At 41.5% G+C, this 19,941-nt stretch overlaps 1 protein-coding gene across 1 annotated transcript in view; it reads right to left on the bottom strand.

Moving 5' to 3' along the window:
- IL12A (interleukin 12A) overlaps nt 1–8,130 on the bottom strand; it is a 30,585-nt gene extending 22,455 nt beyond the window's left edge. Inside the window, exons 1-2 of the mRNA XM_054040875.1 lie at nt 8,061–8,130; nt 6,272–6,419 (exon numbers count right to left, since the gene is read on the bottom strand). Coding sequence (XP_053896850.1) covers nt 6,272–6,419; nt 8,061–8,130 — 218 coding nt within the window. The remainder of the gene's footprint in view (nt 1–6,271; nt 6,420–8,060) is intronic.
- Nucleotides 8,131–19,941: the final 11,811 nt, after the last annotated feature.

Raw genomic sequence — 19,941 nt, 5'->3', positions numbered from 1 at the left:
AGAGGGAGTGTCACATGCCTACTTTAGAATAAAGATTGGGGGAGAGGGCACAGCCGTCCTGTTTCCTTCCTCATGGCAGAAGTTCCATTGTTTTCAGGGGGGGCAAGCAGGATCTGGCCTGAAGTTAGTTTGGGTATTACAAGTGTCATTGAAGGAGATTTTAGTACACTATAAAACATAATGTGACTATTCTGATTTTAGAACTCAGTGAGGGTGGACTGCTGTGGGGCCCAGCTGCCAACATATAAATGGGGCCCAGCTGTGCCAACATATAATGGTTACACTGGACACAGTATTCCTTTCACCCTCTCTTGAGAGAACCCACTCTTGTTCCAAATCATGAGTGTTTGATTTTCCATGCAAGCAAAGAAGTTTATTCAACTACTTAGACAAACAGGCTTATTATTATTTCTGTTCAACCAGTTGTTCTATACTGGCCTAGGGTTTTTTCCCAAAGGCATACTTCAATAGATGATGATATATTCATAATAATAATATCGCTGATCTACGCAGGCTTCTAGATTCTGAATCAGTCTTTCACTAATACAGGACCCAACTCGTCCTTCAATGATATTACAACACAGAATACCACAAATGGAGATTAAAGAAGTATTTATAAGCGTAATAGCAGAGCAACAAAAAGAGTTGTTGATTGCATGGCTATGTTAATTGTAATTCAGAATATTGTACAATTAAGAGAGTCCCTTGAGAGAGAAAATGAATAGTTAATGCCAGGAAACAAATTAGTTTATTTTTTAAAGAAGAGATTGATACAGGGAAAACATCTATTTTGTTATTATATGAATTCATAGGGTCCAAAACTAGTGTAATAGTAAGGGCAACAGCATTAAATTAACAGTATAGAGAGGAAACATACAGTACAGTGGTTAAAGCACCGAGTTGGGAGTCAAAGCTAGCTTGTGCTCCCATCTTAGCCAAAGAGATACTTTATGATCACAGGCAGATCATTTAATTTCTCTTTGCCTTTTTCCTACCTGTAAAGCTGGGCTAATAACATCCTTTCAGGAATGTTCAGAAGCATAATTTGTTAGAGTTGTAAGGTGCTTTGTCAAGTTGGTTGAAAAAGTATGTTACTATAATAAGTTGTTATATTTTAAGAGTAATATATGAAATACTTCACTCTTATCCAGTCTAATCTTCCCAGTATATCTATCTTGCATTTCATTGCCAGTGCACAACAACAAATATTTAATTGCTAAAGAGTGCTGACCCCTTTACTGATATGTGGATCCATATGCAGTATTTGGGGACCTCTGTGGCTGTGGAGACATACAGTAAACGCCTTGTAGCTTTGCAATACTTTAAAAACATGTAATGCCTGTCTCAATATTATTTTCACCTACTCGCCTCGGGTTAGGCAGCTGGGGAAGAGCCTTCTCACAGACTGATTTGAGTGGTTGCTCTCATGTGGTTTATGTAAAGATAGCAGGATGTGATACAGCTGCTGATTTGCATTTCTGATGTCCTGCAGACTAGAAATTTAGGAAGTGTGATTTTTGTAGACTCAGGGTATCTGAATGACTATGTTTGAGCAATCCAAACTTTCTTTTACTGTTTACCATTATTGCCTATTATTTATTTGTTTTATTAACTTCCCTTGCCATATTTATCTTAGTGTTTTTTTGTATTTGGTGATTCCCTTTGGGGGAAGGACTACTGGCAGTGGAGGCACCTCGGGGCAAACAGCCCCCTCTGTTTTGAATCAGATATTTGATCATGTTTATTCAGAACTCTGAATTGGCTGAGTGAAACTTTGTGTGTTTGTCACTTACTCATTTTTCAATGCCTTTGGCTTTCATTGACTTCAAATAACAGTGGTCTCTTCTAGGAGAGACTCGTAGCAGCACAAAGAATTACACAAAAGCTGTGTCTCTTGAGTAGTTTAGGGCATGTCTACATGTACAGCACTGCATCAACGTAATAAAACCATCTCTCCTGCCAACATAGCACTGTCCACACTGGGGCTTAGGTCTGTGTAACTTATGTCATGAAGGTGGGTGGTTTATTCACACCCCTAAGTAACAAATTCTGCAGACATAAGCTGTAGTGTAGAATAGCCTTAGATTAGGAGAGTACTGTTGCAATCGCCATTCAGGTACAGGACACGTAAAATAAACCTCTGAGTGTACACACACACACACACACTGGATGGTACAGACAAGGACTGTCTTTTTGTTCTGTATTTGTACAGCACCTATCACAGTGGGCCTTGGCTTGTAATTGGGGTTCTCGATACTGTTGAAATACAAATAAATAATAATAAGCCATCTTATGCTACCTAGAAAAACACAAGTTTGGAATGGTCTCAGTTTCAAGACATCCCACAAAAGCTTTTAGGGATGGGGATTTAGAACAGATGGGTCCCAAACCACTGGACTAGTACCCTTCAAATTCTTCCTAAAACCCATCAGCATTTCCTGACAAGGCAGACTCTTCCACCCTCTACCAGTTGTGCATGATTTCAAACTCTTTCAGGAGCTGCTGTCTCAAATTGCTAACACTCCAAAGCTGGAGTCTTCAGTGACTGAGGAGAAGATCATCAATTATTCAACATCCTGTACTCCAGGCAGGTTAGCAATATCCGTAAAGAAAGGCATTTTAGAGCCATCGAAAGACCTCTGGCAGACCCTGCTGCACTTCCCCCAACTAGCAAGAGACCAGAGACCAGTTTTACAGGCATCTGGTCCTTGAATCTGTAGAGTCTCTTGTGTAGTCTTCATTTGCTGAGATTTTGAATTGGCGAGGGAACTGAGGGACGGTTGTCGTTGCTCCGCCCTTTATACCGTTGGGTGAGAGGGCATGGTGTTAGAGGGCTTTCCCTTCACCTTCTCCCCTGGTTCTTGTCATGCAGACAGAAAGCAGAAGACCAAAAGTCTGAAGTGCAGGCAATGTGATGTTTTTTGGGGTTAGTTCCCAGCAAGCATGTGTCTCAACTCTGACGCCGCAGAGCCTTGTTTCCCAGTGTCCCATTCCCAGCTCTGATGCAACAGAGCGTTTACCGCGTATCCCCCCTTCTCAGCTCTGACGCCGCAGAGCCTTGCCCTGTGTCCCCATTCCCCCTTCCCATTTCCCTTTTCCTCCTTCTTAGCAGGCCCAAATATACCTGCAATGCATGCCCTCGGTCCCACCCCTTACAACTTACGGTCATGTTCCATTTTGGAGAGCCGTGAGTCTAGGGTCTTTGTCCCACCTCTTTTGTATCCCATGAGAGGGGGTGAGGAGTGAGGTTGTTAGGGTGACCAGATGTCCCTATTTTATAGGGACAGTCCCAATATTTGGGGCATTTTCTTCTATAGGCGCCTATTTCCCCCCCCCCCCCCCGTCCTGATTTTTCACACTGGCTGTCTGGTCACCCTAGAGGTTGTGCTGCGGTCAGGGACAGGCATTTCTTTGGCTGTTTAGTGTTTTATACCTTTCCCCCAATTCCCCCTGGTCCCTCCGGACTAGTTGCTTGACCTTGTTTTGAGAGAGGAGCCAGGTAGCCTTCCAGTGTATGCTCATATATTACACTCCCACCATACCCTGTAACACTTTAGTTCCATCTCTTATCTCCCTTCACCCAATCTGCTTGTGGGCAGATGTAACACACAGTGTCTTTTTCCTTTGTTTACACATAATAGTATAAGACATAAGAGTATCAAAAAGTCAAACTCAAAATTCTATTTCAGGCTGATAGGGCTATATACTAACACTCCACCCCTTTTTTTCTTTTTTTCTGGGATCCGCCTGCCCAGGTATCCCGGGAAAAGCATAGGACATATGGCGGGACATTTCCTGATAGGGCCAGGTATCAAGATGGAATGTGTTGATGCTTCATTTGCCCGACTGCCCCCTATGCAGTATAGTGTCCTGCACCTTCTCTTGTACGGACATACTCACGTATATTTTAATTAGTGTGTGAGACTCCCCAAAATGGTGGACCCGATAGGATTGGGTACGGGTTATCTGTCACACTGTGGTGGAGGGCCTACATTACTTATATGTGACAATTAGTGGCTGTGCTTTGTGGGTCTGTGCCCCCTTAACCACTGCAGTATACATGGCTGAATTCTATCTCAGGCTAACATGGTGGCATGGAGGGTGCAGGCAGTGGCGGATCAGCCACTGGGCCAACGGGGCCCAGATCAATTGAGGGGGCCCTGGAAAAATGGGCACCCCCACACCCCGACCTGCACCACCCACCCGGTGCTCCTGTCGAGTGGGATCAGGGTGCGGGAGCTTGCCTCGCTCCTTCTGCCCACCCAGCGCTTCAACTGGGGAGCGGGGTCGTGGCGCAGGGGTTTGCCTCGCTTCTCCCGCCTAGGGCTTCAGCTGGGCAGTGGGGTCAGGGTTCAGGGGCTTGCCCCGTTCCGCTCACCCAGGGGTCCAGCCGCTCACTGCGCCCCGACCCCACTCCCTGGCTGGAGCACTGGACGGGCAGAGTGAGGCAAGCCCCCACATCCCAACCCCATTTCCCCGGCAGAGGTGCTTTGAAGGGGGCCACGGGAGACTGCAGGCGGAAGGGGGACTTGCTCTGGCCCAGGGGCCCCACAAAACCCTGGGTGCAGGGCAATGGAAACTGCTGTTCAAAGATTCTGATCTTGTGTGCATGAGGTGCATGCGCACCTAGAGTGGGCTCCACACAGACAAAATATTTAGAAAACCCACAGTTACTGCAAGGTATTTATTATCTCCTTCCCTCAGATTTAAACATAGGTTAATTTTTCTCTGAATAAATTTGATTTTATTGATGTATTATTTACTTTGGACAGCATAATTACAAATCTCAGTGTGATTTTTGTCCTACAGGTTGGTGTGCATTTGACTGACAGATTGCATGTACAGTAGAACCTCAAAGTTACGAACACCTTGGGAATGGAGGTTGTATGTAACTCTGAAATGTTCATAACTGAACAAAATGTTGTGGTTGTTCTTTCAAAAGTTTACAACGGAACAGTGACTTAATATAGCTTTGAAACTTTACTGTGCAGAAGAAAAATGCTGCTTTCCCTTTATTATTTTTAGTAGTTTACATTTAATACAGTATTATACTGTATTTGCCTTTTCTTTTTTTTTTCTTTTTTTTTTTTTGGTCTCTGCTGCTGTCTGGTTGTGTACTTCTGCTTCCACATGAAGTGTGTGGTTGACTGGTCAGTTTGTAACTCTGGTGTTTGTAACTCTGAGGTTCTACTGTAGTTATATTCCGGGAAGAAGTGTCACCATCTAAATAGATAAGCATAAAAACCCCAGTCTTAGGGTAGTGTAGAGTGTCTGTGTCAAGAAAGTGTAGAGTATGCAGGTGGGATGTGGTCTAGTGGTTACAGTAGGAAACTGGAAGCCTTTTGCTTGAGAGAGCAGGTTTCTAGACAATGTGAAAGTCCTATATGATCATAAGGACAGGGCAGATAGGCAGAACAGGAGGTGGTACGGAGTGGAAATGTTGCTTCCGTTCTCAGGGCTCATAGTGGCAGAGAATACCAATGCCTAGCTTTTGTTGTTGTTTTGGGGGGAAAGGGAAGGGGAGAATGGGTTGTGTGGTCCCCTACTTGTGTAACTGTGGATTAAGGATTACTTCAACCCTTTTGTTTTGATATGAATGCAATTCAGGGATAAAGAAGGCAGCATAAGGGAGAATATTCCATTTATAAACTAGGCAAAATTTGGGGCGTTTCAACCTTGACAATGTCTTTTCAAAAGGGGTCAGCAGTAGGAAATGTACTTATACATATCAGTGCCTTCTGTGAAACAGTTTCTGAGGAAATCCTTCACCCTTATAGATGCTATGTTATTAGAAGATACTAATGTATCCCAGAACCGTAGAGCTTTGTATATGTCTTTTCAACATAACATTTGCTCAGCCCAATCAAACATATTTATTATAATGATAGCATAAAATGTTTAATGTTAATAAACAACCCAATAGTATTTATCATGCATTTATAAATGATAAGACATTTCTCGCATCTGTCCCTTTCTTTCTGTCTGACTATCTAGGCCTTCTTCATCTCCCATCTTGATTACTTCAACCATCTTCTCTCTGGCCTTCCTACTGCACACTCACACACACTGCTTCCCGCCAGTCCATTCAAAACACAGCTGCTAAAATAATTTCCCTTGCCTGTTGTTCTGACCACATCACCCTTGCTCTTTGAATGATTCCTTTTCCACTGCATCAAGTTTAAACTTGTGTGTCTTCAGTTTTGAGACTCTCCACAACTCATGTTTGCCTGTTTATCTTTTGTTTATCTCCTTCATCCTTTCTCTCCAATGCCAGCCTTGAAGGCCTTCTTGTGTACACTTCTCGGTAACTGGCTCAGGATGTTCTTCCGTACTACCTCTTATGTCCACCCTGAACTCATCAAGAAGGCTACTGCCATCATCTTCAAATTCGTCCTCCAGACCCACTTCTGCAATAACTCCTGTAAGAAATTAGGCAGGTTGAAGGGCAGTTGAATATTTATATCTGTATACTTACAAAAACAAAAGTAAATGTATATAAAAACTTGTATATCTGTTGACTGTATCTCTCCTACTAAGTGTATGTCTCTTGTCCTCTTAGATTTTAAGGTCATCAGAGCAGAGTCAGTGTTTTCCTATGTGTTTTTATAGCACCTACAATGGTGGGACCTCTGCTATATCAATCATGAATAATAATCATTGATAATAAGTTAGGGCCAGACTCTGATACACTTACTCAAGGTGCAACCTGCTACAGGAGTGGCAGAATGTGACCCATTAAAAGTAATTTGATTTACTTTCTTAGGCTCAGGATTAAATCCAAATAGATCATATAATGATAGATAGACTTTTCTCTTTTTTATGCAGTTGTTTAATAAATTTTTATTAATTAATCAGGATTGAAGGATAAATTATCCTGCATTTGAACAGTAATTCCTGAAGAAATCTTCATTATTAAAATGCATTGACTAATTTTCTTGCAAAAACTCCGGGGCTGATATGGAAAGCAATTAACTTTCAGGCAAAACAGCTGTTAAGATGTTTAAATCATTAAAAGTAAAAAATCAATGGCATTTCCAACAGATCTTCTGCTTTCAAGTTAAGAGACCACAGTGTCCTCACAAGTGAAACAGGAAGAAGGAGAGTTGCAGAGATACATGACAGCGAGTGAGTAAAGGTTTCAAGAAGCCTGCACTATATTGCACTAATAAAAAGGTCAGTGGAAAACCCTCCTTTTTATACATGATAGGTGCAATGGTAAGATTTTGCCCATGATGAAGTACACTACTGAATTCACTGTTTCTCTGTTAACCTACCAAAAATCAGCATGAAGTAGTATTCAAGCAAGGATCTGGCATGTTCCTGATGGGCACATATGGTAGCACTGGAAAACATTAAACAGGATTGGATTTCTAAAAAAATGTCATGTGAAAGCATTCACACAAAAAGCTTTTATGTCTGTGTCAATTATTTAATCTCTGCCAGTTCAGATGTACATCTTTCCTGGCACAGCTTTAATCCACACTGACATCTGAAGTATACCAAACTGTCTCACTGTCTTTTAGAAATGAAAGTGGAGGAGCAGAGCTAATGCACTAAATAAACTGTTAACATTACTAAGAGGTGAGCTTCAAGGAGATCAAGTTTTTGCAAAGTTCCAGAGATGATATATTATTTTACAGTTCAAGTTTATGAAATTTTTCATGGTTATCCTTATTTTTATAGTGTTGCTTACTCTTGTGATTTTATCATGAGTCTTGTGGTATTTGGTGTGTTTCTTAAAGCCTCCGCTTCTGGAGGCTTGTGAGTAGGTGAGAATCTCAGCTTTCCTTTTTTTTTAAAGTAAGTTTCTAGCCCTCATGGTTGCAGAGGAAATTTTGAAAATCTGACCCAAGTTCAACTTAAAGCAGGGGTGGGTAAACTACGGCCCGTGGGCCACTTCTGGCCCGTCAGATGTTTTTATCTGGCCCTCGAGCTCCCACCGGGGAGCGGGATCAGGGGCTTGCTCCACTCCAGCACGCAGAGCCACGCTGTGCAGGCATTACTTCACGGCAGCTCCCCCCCCACGCAGTAGAGTGCCTAATTCCCTCCTGGTCTCCTACGGCCCCACCCTCGAGAGCCTCGAAATCGTCCAGGGACTGCACCCGTCCCAGCTAGGGTGCTTCCGCCCATGGTGGTGCCTGGTACGGATGCCTTGGTGTCCCTGCTAGCAGGGCCCCTAGAAGTCCCCGATACCGCCCCTGTAGAACTGCTCCACCCCTCCCCCCTGCACCACACCCCATGAGTCCCCTCTCCCCCCCACCTTGGTAACGTCCCTTATAGAGTCCTGCCCCCCCTCGCTATACCCCATAGAGTCCCCCTCCCCCACTGGGCATTCATGGCCCGCCATACAATTTCCATACCCAGATGCGACCCTCAGACCAAAATGTTTGCCCACCCCTGACCTAAAGGCTCAGAACCAAGAAGAAGAGAAAAAGAATGCCACATGTACTAGTTTTATTGGAATCTCATTATTTTGGGGGCCTGACTCATGATTTCGAAATGCTTAGGGCTGGCAATACTGCCCTGGATTTGAATTTCTAACTTTGGTCATCAAGTTTGAAAATTTTGGCCCTAATTTTCTGAATGATGTGAGCTTCTAGCGTGTTGACACTTGGAGCCTGCTCCACAGCTCGCTGCAGTCAATGGGAGTCCTTCCACTGACTTCAGTGGGCTTTGGATGAGGCCCTGGATATCCTTTGTGAAATGGATCAGGTTGTTTCACTTTGTTTCCTCATAGGTAGGTGTTCATATCAGAAAAGTCAGCAGTAACAACTGGCCTTCTCTTTGGAAGCCCCATCAGAGGTCACGGATTAAATGGGCACAGAACCTGAATAAAATTTCGGCTTTGGGAATGGCTTTTCCAGGTCATTCATAGGCCTGGTGGTGGGCAGAAGCTTGCATTGCCATTGTCTGTGCTGTATCTGTTCTTAGGATAAACAGAGGATTTCAGCCAACATAGTCATCAGCTGGCACCTTCCACAAGAACTAAATTCATATGAAAAATATAACATTAAAATTAGATTCTGTCCTACATAAGGCTGCAGCTGCCATGGTGGGCAGCACTCACTTTAGGGACTAGCACATTAAAAAGTATATCCATGTAAAAGCATAGGAAATGGCCAGAGACACTCACATTATGTTTTATGTATGTACTACTCATCACAAGACATGATCCAAAATGTGCATTAACAGCATAGCCATGGCTCTTAAATCAGCAACAGTGCTATAGATTGTTAGCTGTGAGAAAACCATATTACAGCTGCTGTATGTAACTGGACTTACTGTTTTGAAATAAATGATATAAAAGGAAAATTTTCATTGAGAAATGCCATTCATGTGTAAACAGAGGTATAGCACAGTGGTGCTGGCTGTACATTGCATCTTCTTAATGAAACAGTCAGAAATGTATTAGATTCAATTCTGAGCTCACATACTGAGGAAATTCCACTGACTTCAGTTAAGGTATTCCTAATTCACATGGGTACAGGGGAGCTCAGAATTAGGCCCATTCATCTGAGATCAGCTGAGGTGCTGGATCTGACTAAAGCATGGGAGGACTTAAGAATGAGGAAAGGTGCTGCCAGAGTATTTTCACTGAAGGGTCCTTGGTACTGAATTTGATTCCCCACTATGGAATCCCAAGTTTGTCAACCTGCTGCATGTCCTATTGATCTGCCTCCAGTCTTTATTAATGGTGTGGGTTGAATGTGTGAGGAATGGCACCTTTTCCTTCCTGCCCCTGCCAATATTTGTTAAAGTGAATGTTTATGATTTGTATTAATTGTATATCAGCCAGAACAATAGATGGCCCAGACTGAACAAATCAAAGTATATCAAAGTAAAAGCAGAGGTGGTATGTGCCTTAACTATATTTAATGATTTAATATTTATGCTGACAAATAGTATGTGACACTTAGAGATTTCTTTTCATCTCCAGAGCACTTTAAAATAATTCATTATTTAGTGGCAGGAGAAAAAAATTACATACATTAATTTAAATTAATCTTTTCATGTGAATTCAGGGCTCAGATTGATGCTAGACTGAAGTTCTCTGTCTAGCCTCCTAACACCTAATGCCCAGACAACAGCAGTGCAGGCTGCTGCATCGGTGTGCCTTAGCTCTGAACCAGAAGATCTGCCCCTGAGGGGAAGAGGGTAGTGAATTCTTTACACTCGTTCCAATCATTGGCCTCTCTTCTGATAGTGCCAACAGGGTGCCAGTTATTGAGCTGGTAATGGATGGGACTTATTCTGTCAACATCCATCCAGAGGGAACTAGACTGAGATCACCAAACTCATTTCACATAGTCCCCCCTGAGCAGCCATCAGATGGAGGTCTGTGAAAGCAGGTCCCTCTCCTTTCCAGCCCCTGATTTGGAAAGTGCATTGGTACAGCATTTGCACCACATGGGATATACACTTCATTTTTGTCTTAGTCAAAGCTCCTGTGAATGGAAGAACCCTTTGAAATTTGCTGTCTGAAACCTGGTTCAAGGAACAGTGTGATTATGACCTCTTTGGGGTCTCGCAGGGATCAGTTCTTGGCCCTATACTATTTGACATTTTTATCAGTGACCTGAAAGAAAACATAAAATCGTCACTGATGAAGTTTGCAGATGACATAAATTGGTGGATTGGTAAATAGTGAAAAGGACAGGTTACTGATTCAGAGTGATCTAGATCATTTGGTAAACTGATCCTCAAGCAATCAATATGGGTTTTAATATGGCTAAATATAGAAGTATACATCTGGGAATGAAGAATTTAGGCCATATTTACAGGATGGGAGACTTTATCTTGGAAAGCAGTCACTCTGAAAAAGATTTGGGGCTGTGGTGGATAATCAGCTGAACATGAGCTCCCAGTGTGATACTGTGGCCAAAACAGCTAATGTGATCCTGGGATGCATAAACAGGGGAATCTGGAGTACAGTAGTAAAGAGGTTATTTTACCTCTTTATTTGGCATTGGTGTATCTGTTGCGGGAATACTGTGTCCAGTTCTGGTGCCCACAATTCAAGAAGGATGTGGATAAATTGGAGAGGGTTCAGAGAAGAGACATGAAAATGATTAAAGGATTAGAAAAACATGCCCTATAATGATAGACTCATGGAGCTTAATATATTGAATTTAACAAAGAGAAGGTTAAGGGGTGAGTTAATTACAGTCTGCATGTACCTACATGGGGAACAAATATTTAAGAATGGGCTCTTCAGTCTAGCAGAGATAGCTATAACACAAACCAACGGCTGGAAGTTGAAGCTAGAGAAATTCAGCCGGGAAATAAGGCACTTTTAACAGCGAGAGTAATTAATCATTGCAACACTACTAAGGATCATAGTGGATTCTCCATCACTCATAATTTTTAAATCAAGATTGAATATTTTTTCTAAAAGATATGCTGGAGGAATTATTTTAGAGAAGTTTATGGCCTGTACGATACTGGAGGTCAGACTAGATATAGGCGCTGACTCCATGGGGGCTCTGGGGCTTGAGCACCCACAGGAAAAAAATGGTGGGTGCTGAGCACCCACCAGCAGACCCCCTACCAGAACCTTCCCCTCCCCCCAGTGCCTCATGCCCACCTGCGGGCCCTGCCCATCAGCACCTCCCCCACTCTCCCAGTGCCTACCGCCTGCCGCGGATCAGCTGTTTCATGGCATCAGGAGGTGCTGGGGGGAAGGGGCAGGAGCAAGGGGTCAGCGCACTTAGCGGAGGGGGCGGAACTGGGCGGGGCAGGAAGAGGTGGGGGCAGAGCGGGGGATGGGGCCTTAGTTGAAGGGGTGGTGTGAGGGTGGGGCTTGGGCGGAGCCGGGGGAGAGCATCCCCTGGCAGATTAGAAACTCGGCACCTATGAGACTAGATGATCACAATGGTCCCTTCTGGCCTTGGAATCTATGAATCTTTAATGTTAGCCTAAGGGAACTGCATGGGTGACTGCTAGTATTTCCATCATAATATGCAGCTATGGCACTGTGTCCCCAAAGGTAACCCACAGCCATATCAATCCCCTGTTTTAAATACTGAATCAGGTGTGAAACACACACTATTGTCCTTGGAAAAAAATACATAACATTCAATTACAAAAGGCTGCAAAACCCTTTTTTGTGACAAAGACTCCAGGCGTTTAAACATGAGCTCTTCTCTTCTCAGGGCAAAAACGAAGGGGCAGCACACTTTTTCCAGTGGTCAGAACATGAGACCAATCTAAGGATGTTTGTGGAGACTTTTAACTTCTTCCTTATTTATGTAATCCCAGCCTCCTGTATTATCAGCTGCTGGACCAAGGACTGAGTGTCCTAACCCAGCTTCTTTATTTACATGTGCAAAGCACTATAGACACTAATTACTTCCCCTTCTCCTCTATTATTCTTGTGCAATTCTGATGGTTTTTCACAAGAAAACTCAACAGCAGTAATAAAGTAATGCTGCAAGAACACCCTACCAGTTCTATCCTGATTGCTATTCTGCACCTTTTTTAAGGGAACACTAAAGTGGTTCTACTGACTTGTGCAGGTGGATGATTGGAGGGCATAACAGGCCTTTAGGCTGTGAAAATTATTTTTATTTAGCCAATCGCCAATAAAAATGCATGAGTGTGAATTAAGATTTAGCAAATGGGTCAAAAATTGATCTCAAATCTGGTATCCTGCCTCCAGCACTGTTCAGTGCCTGATGCTTCAGAGCAAGGCAAAAATAACTCATAGGGCACCTAGTCAGTTGTACAATAAGGCACATAGGAGAAAATTTCCTTCCAGACCTACTGGCAGGTTATACCTTGAAATATGAGATTTAATTATGCTTATCATAATAGAGACAGAATAACTACAAATTATTTATTGGTCATAAACTTAAACCAGCCCTTTAAAAAAATCCAGCTGCAGTTTGATTGTGTGAGAGGGATTTTTCATCAAAAATATTTTAAGATGGATTTAAAATGAAACTAATAAAATGTACTGCAGTTTCACTCTTTCTAAATGTATTTGATTGTTCATAGGGCAAAATTCCATTGTCAGTTACACAGAAAAGGTCAGGCCTGTGATACTATGCTTCCGAATGGAACTTCTATTGACCTCAATGGCAGACTTGCACATGTAGGAGAACATTGGAGTTCAGATCTGCTAGTGGCGCTGAGAACAGAATTTTGTGCTCAGACTGGATGAAAGAAAAGAGATGTAGAAATCCCATAGGACACAGCTGTTTAGGCTATTGCCATAGGCAGTGCCATTTCTCTGTGGCTAACAGTTATTCAATGGTTGGTTTCAGAGTAGCAATGAAAAGTTATTCAATGAAAAGTTATTCAATGAAAAGTCACATCATCTCATTTTCAGCAAGTAAGAAACAGAGATGATGATCTCATAATGTGTGATTAAGGCTTTTCAAAATATGTAACCCTTTACTGTACTATAGAAAACACACTGCATGGTGGAAATATATACTATCACTTCATTGGGGTCTGATCCAAAGCTCACTGATGTCAATGGCAGTCTTTCCATTGACTTGAGGTGGCTAGGGACTGGTTCTGATATCAGTCATTCCTCTAAAAAGAAGAACAGGAGTACTTGTGGCACCTTAGAGACTAACAAATTTGTTAGTCTCTAAGGTGCCACAAGTACTCCTGTTCTTCTTTTTGCGGATACAGACTAACACGGCTGTTACTCTGAAACCAGTCATTCCTCTGTAAATCTCAAGTAGTTACACTGAAGATGATAGAATTTCTCTAGATTTACTGCAGAGTAATGAGCTCAAAGTCTGGCTTTAATGTGAAGACAGCATGCACTTTACAAGAGCGGTGGTTTTCCCTGTGTTTAACTTCTGTTTTCAACAAGGGTGGACCAGGAAACAGCTGTGGGTAGCGGTGGGAAGGGGAGAGGAAAGACGGGCATAGTAACATTCATGACTTGTGATCACTTCACTAGGTTATGTGCCTATCTGGACAGCCTTGTATGGTTCACAGTCACAGGTCAGGGTTTGCTACTGCTTTAATAGTAATCAATGAATATGCACTACAAAAGGAAGAGAAGTCGATATTTGGCTCATGCAGCATCAACAGTAAAGATTCTGCTATCAGAATGCAGTTAACAACTGTGATAATGATGCATGAGGCGGAATGGAAAGTTTTACTCATTCGCTCACCTTGGGCCAGTTCCTTCTCCCATAGCTGTGTATTTAACACACCCAAGGAACCGATCCCTGGGATAAACAAGGACCATTTACAGTTACTTTTCAAAGTAGAACTAGACCAATAGATTCTGCAATCTGATTTTTTTTATGTAGATGTGTACTTATTTTCCTCTCGAGATTATGTCAGGGGCTCTTTAGCAGTTAGAACCTCACTTATTTCTACCACCCTATTCATCCGCTAAAATGATTGTCTAGTATATTATGCAAACAAAGAGCAACTTTCTGTGCTATTGGGTGTTCATTTGCACACACTGTGCACCTAGACATAGATTTAATAATTTAGGCTGCAATCCAAAGTACTATGTATGTGAACTATGTCTAAATTAAAGGGCTCTTCAATCTAGCAGAGAATTTTATGGCCTTTGGTATACAGGAGGTCAGATTACAAGTTCTAATGGTCCCTTTTGGCTTTAAAATCTATCAATCTACTAATGCAACTGAAGGATATTAATCTCTGGATTTCATGACTTTTGTGCATCTCATTTCTCAGTCTTAACATAACATTTACGCGTCTTCCTGCATCATGTAATTTTAGTAATCATAGCTGCTGAGTAAAGGTCTGCTAAAGGCCCATCACACATATAGCCGCAGTGAGGAGCAGCAGTAGCAGCAAGGAGGAAGTGAAAGGATTCAGCTATGAGAATTTCTCATCTTTTACTCATTCTTTCTCGGCATTGACTGAAAACTGGAATGTGTGTTGCATTTCTTTTTGAGACTGCTGATGGGATTTGGATTGATAGTTTTATCTAATGTCTAAGCAGTAATTTCTCTCCTAGGTACAGCATATGAAGTGTAAACTAAAAAACAAAAAAACAACTATGTCTGAAATGATTACTACAAACAAACAACAGTTTGCTAATTCTTAGGCTTCTGAACTGTTATCATCTCACAAGCAGTGGCAGTTCTGCAGGCCATGTCACTTCTCTGAGGCCATTGTTTTAATTTAAAGCAGTAGCAGTTTGTGCTTGCTACTGGGAACACAGCTGCGTATATTAGTAGCTTTCCAGAAATCATATACTGACACTAGCCTTGGAAAATTTTACTCATTCACTCACCTTGGGCAAGGCTTTTATTTTGTGTGTGAATATCATATTGTTCTATTATAATTATCATTATTTATATTCAAATAGCACCCAAAATGTGCTAGGCACTGTACAAACATATGGGACAATACAGTCTGTGCCCCAGAACACCCACAGTTTTGGGCTACCATACACTGCTTACCTCACCTCAAGGTCCCTGTAGGGTGGATTAAAAACATAAAAGCAGCAAAGAGTCCTGTGACACCTTATAGACTAACAGACGTATTGGAGCATGATACGTCTGTTAGTCTATAAGGTGCCACAGGACTCTTTGCTGCTTTTACAGATCCAGGCTAACACGGCTACCCCTATGATACTTAAAAACATAAGAATGGCTACACTGGGTCAGATCAATTGTCCATGTAGTACAGTATCCTGTCTTCTGACTGTGGCCTTTGCTAGATGCTTCAGAGGGAGTGAACAGAACAGGGCAATTTATCGCATGATCAATTCCCTGTCATTCAGTCCTAGATTCTAGCAGTCAGAGGTTTAGGGACAGTCAGACCATGGGGTTGCTGACTATCCCATACCATCTTGGCTAGTAGCCATTGATGGACGTATCCTCCATGAACTTATCTAATTCTTTTTTTAACCCAGTTATACTTTTGGCTTTCACAACGTTCATATCCTGGCAACATCCAACCCTGGCAGCAGGTTACACAGGTTGACTGTGTTATGTGAAGAAGTACTTCCTTATGTTTGTTTTAAACCTGTTGCTTGTTAACTTCATTGGGTGACCCCCTGGTTCATGTGTTATGTGAAGGGGTAAATAAAACTTCCTTATTCACTCTCTCCACACCATTCATGGTTTTATAGACCTGTATCACATCCCACCTCAGTTATCTCTTTTCCAAGCTGAACACTCCCAGTCTTTTTAATCTCTCCTCATATAGAAGCAGTTCCATACCCCTAATAATTTTTGTTGCCCTTCTCAGTACTTTTTTCAGTTCTAATCTATCTTTTTTGAGATAGGGTGCCCAAAATTGCACACAGTATTCAAGGTGTGGGATTACCATGCATTTATATTGTGGAATTATGGTATCTTCTGTCTTCTTATCTATTCTTTTCCTGTTGTTTCCAGAATGTTCTTAACATTCTGCTAGCTTTTTTGACTGCTACTGCACATTGAGCAGATGTTTTCAGAGAACTATCTATCATGACTCCAAGATCTCTTTCTTGAGTGGTAACAGCTAATTTAGAACCCAACATTTTGTATCTATAATTAGAATTATGTTAGCCAGTGTGCATTACTTTGCATTTATCAATATTGAAGTTCATCTGTCATTTTGTTGCCCAATTACGCAGTTTTGTGAGATCCCTTTGTGACCCTTTGCAGTCTGTTTTGGACTGAACTATCTTGAGTAATTTTGTATCGTCTACAAATTTTGCCATCTCACTGTTTACCTCTTTTTCTAGATCATATATAAATATGTTGAACCGCTCTGGTCCCATTACAGATCCTTGGGAGACCCCAGCTATTTACCCCTCTCCACTGTGAAAACTGACCATTTATTCCTACCCTTCGTTTCCTATTTTTAACCAGTTACTGATCCATTAGAAGACCTTCCCTCTTATCCCATGACTGCTTATTTTGCTTAAGAGCCTTTGGTGAGTGACCTTGTCAAAGCTTTTCTGGAAGTCCAAGTACACTATGCGCACTGGATCACCTTTGTCCACATGTTTGTTGACACCCTCAAAGAATTCTAATAGATTGATGAAGCATGATTTCCCTTTACAAAAATTGTGTTGACTCTTCCCCAACATATTGTGTTCTTCTGTATGTCTGGTAATTCTATTCTTGACTATAGTTTCAAACAATTTGCCTGATATTGAAGTTAGGCTCACTGGCCTGTAATTGCCAGGATCGCCTCTGGAGCTTTTTAAAAAATCGGTGTCACATTAACTATCTGCCAGTCATCTGGTACAGAGTCTGAGTAAAGTGATAGGTTACACACCGCAGTTAATAGTTCTACAATTTCATATTTGAGTTCCTTCAGAACTCTTGGGTGAATACCATCTGGTTCAGGTGATTTTCTACTGTTTAATTTATCATCATCCCCCAGGAGGTTTTCTTATCTTCCCTCTTTCTCTTTTTGGGGAGAGATGGCCCAGCATCTCCTTCTCTTGTCCCTGTGGAAGGAGAGTGAATGTATCTCCCCATGGAAAGAGTATTTGATCTTCTTGCAGGGCTTAGGGAACTCCACACATGCTACCTCTCTGCTATGGGTCTGAGTTGACTGGGCATGTGTTTCATTCCTCTGCATTCATTACTCAAGTAAAACTCCCTTTGAAGTCAATGGAAGTTTTTCCTAAGTAATGACTGCAGGATCAGGTCCAGATGTATGTCATTTATACATCCAATGCAGTCTAAGACTAACACCTGGGAAAATTTCTCCACCCACGTTTCCTAAATGGCTTTCATTTGTCAAACAAGCCATTAGAGAAATGATGTGTGGTCTAACTGGAAATGCTTATTTGGGACTTAGGTCACTATTCGAAATAATCTAAGTGAAACTCTGCAATTCCCTTTTTCATAACTTTATATATTTCACTTTTATTTTGAAGGCATGTTTCTTTCCCAGATGATTTGTTATCATGAAGGACAGAACTATATTTAGACTTATCATGCAGTTCTCTCTGATTCCGTGGTTTTGGTACATGAAATCTTGTTTGTTTGTTTTTCTACAAGATTTGTGCTTATTTTGGTTTTGCATTTTTTCCACTGGATGCTGAAGATTATGGACCAGAAAATCCATGAAATTAGTGGAGTGACAGTAATTTACACCAGCTGTGGATCTAGTCTTTGATTTTATCCTGATCAAAGACCTGAAAATGTGTATTAATTTTGCACCAACATTTTCAAACAGCTGGAAACATACACAGAACAATGACTTTATGATATGAAAATAGTACAACAATTAGATGTGAATTAAATCATGGTTTAATTAAAAAGGGAGTAACAGTTAAAAATGAACAGGGAGGGCCTGGTTCATTGGGGTTACCCTAGGGTAAAACAGCTGCAACAAACTGAAGAATCAAGACCCAAGTATTTTGCAGCAGATACAGAGAACTCCAGATCCTAATGTTATGTGTGACCTAAATGTACGTAGAAGAGGCCAGTTACTGCTCTCATTTGCACTGGGGCAAATCCAGAGTGAGTCCATTGACTTCAGTAGAGTTACTGCATATTTACACTCATGCAACTGAGAGCAGTATTTGGTCCAGATAGTATACATTACCTAACCATATGGTTAACTCAGGTTTTTCAGCTAAATTCTAAACCAGTTGCTCAATTAACAACCACAGAACTATTCCTCTATTAATAAGGAAGAAATAAAGAAAAAGGTTACAAGTTTATTTCCTATTTGCTGAGACCACTGATGAGTAAAGGAGTTGGGCTCAAATAAGAAATAAGAACCTTTACTTTACAGTCCAACTAGACCTCAATCATTTTCAATGTTCAAATAGTTTGCCTTCTTTTGTTTCCATCTTCATGTTCCTTAGCACTTCCAAGCTTTGACTGGGCTGGGACTGTAAGCAGAACTGCCAAAATACCATGGTGACGGGTTTCATAGGGGTAGCCATGTTAGTCTGTATCAGCAAAAACAATGAGGAGTCTTTGTGGCACCTTAGAGACTAACAAATTTGTTAGTTTCTAAGGTGCCACAAGGACTCCTCATTGTTTCTGCAAAATACCATGGTAATTCCTGGCAGGCTCTTAGGGAAACCTGATGTTGCAAGGTTTTCCAGCTCAGAGCAGTTTGGATAAATTTTGGCTCAACCTGAACTTCTTGATGCTTATCTGACCCAAATCTCTGAACATTTTTTTAGTTTGCCCATCTTTATTTCAGTGGGCCCATTCCAGCTTCCATTGGTATGAAGGCAAGATTTTGCCATCAACTTCCATAGAAATGGGGTAGAGCTATACAGGAATGGAAGAAACTCAGTAAGTGGAAATTTCTGAGCTACATAGGAGACTATTGATACAAATACTGTGTCTGGGTTTTAAAAGAATTGGTTAATTGTAGAAATTTAGCTAGGAATGTTAATTGAGATGATGGAATAATAACATGGCTGTGAGCCTTCAGAGGTCAGGGAGGAAACCGTCCAACCCATGCACTGAGTTTTGTGCTTTATGAAATTTTAAATTGTGCTTTTTACTGAAGCATCAGTTATTGTTCATTACAAAAGCTGGGAAGCTGCCATAGATGCCCCAATATTTTCATCTGGTCTGACAATTCATACATCTATTTCTTAACTGTTTTGGGGGCTTCCACTATAGCTCACCTCCTTGCACCAGAAACCCTTCAATTCTCAGTCTCATTGTCAAATAATTTACTAAGTAAACATAGGTAAAATCTAATCATCATGTTGTATAAATTCAGGAAACATTGGCAAGTAAGTTTAAAAAACAAGGTTCATTTAAAAATTCTATTTTTAATTTCAGAGAGATGTAACCTTCATTGTTTGAACTGAAAAATGCTGTGCCTTGAATCTCTTATCTTGAGTTTAGGGACTGATCCTGCAAACACTTATGACTGGACTTAACTTTACTTGATGTCAACTTTAGGTGCGCATGTGCATGAAGTGAAGCCCATGCATAAGCATGTGCAGGATCAGGTCATTAGTGCTGAGCATACTTCAATGGGATGACTCATGACAGTTAGCACCATGCC

The sequence above is a fragment of the Malaclemys terrapin genome, chromosome 9 (assembly GCF_027887155.1).
Source record: "Malaclemys terrapin pileata isolate rMalTer1 chromosome 9, rMalTer1.hap1, whole genome shotgun sequence".
In the NCBI taxonomy this organism is placed as follows: domain Eukaryota; kingdom Metazoa; phylum Chordata; order Testudines; family Emydidae; genus Malaclemys; species Malaclemys terrapin.
Note: the sequence above shows the minus strand (reverse complement) of the source record. Positions and strands in the feature narration are given on the sequence as shown.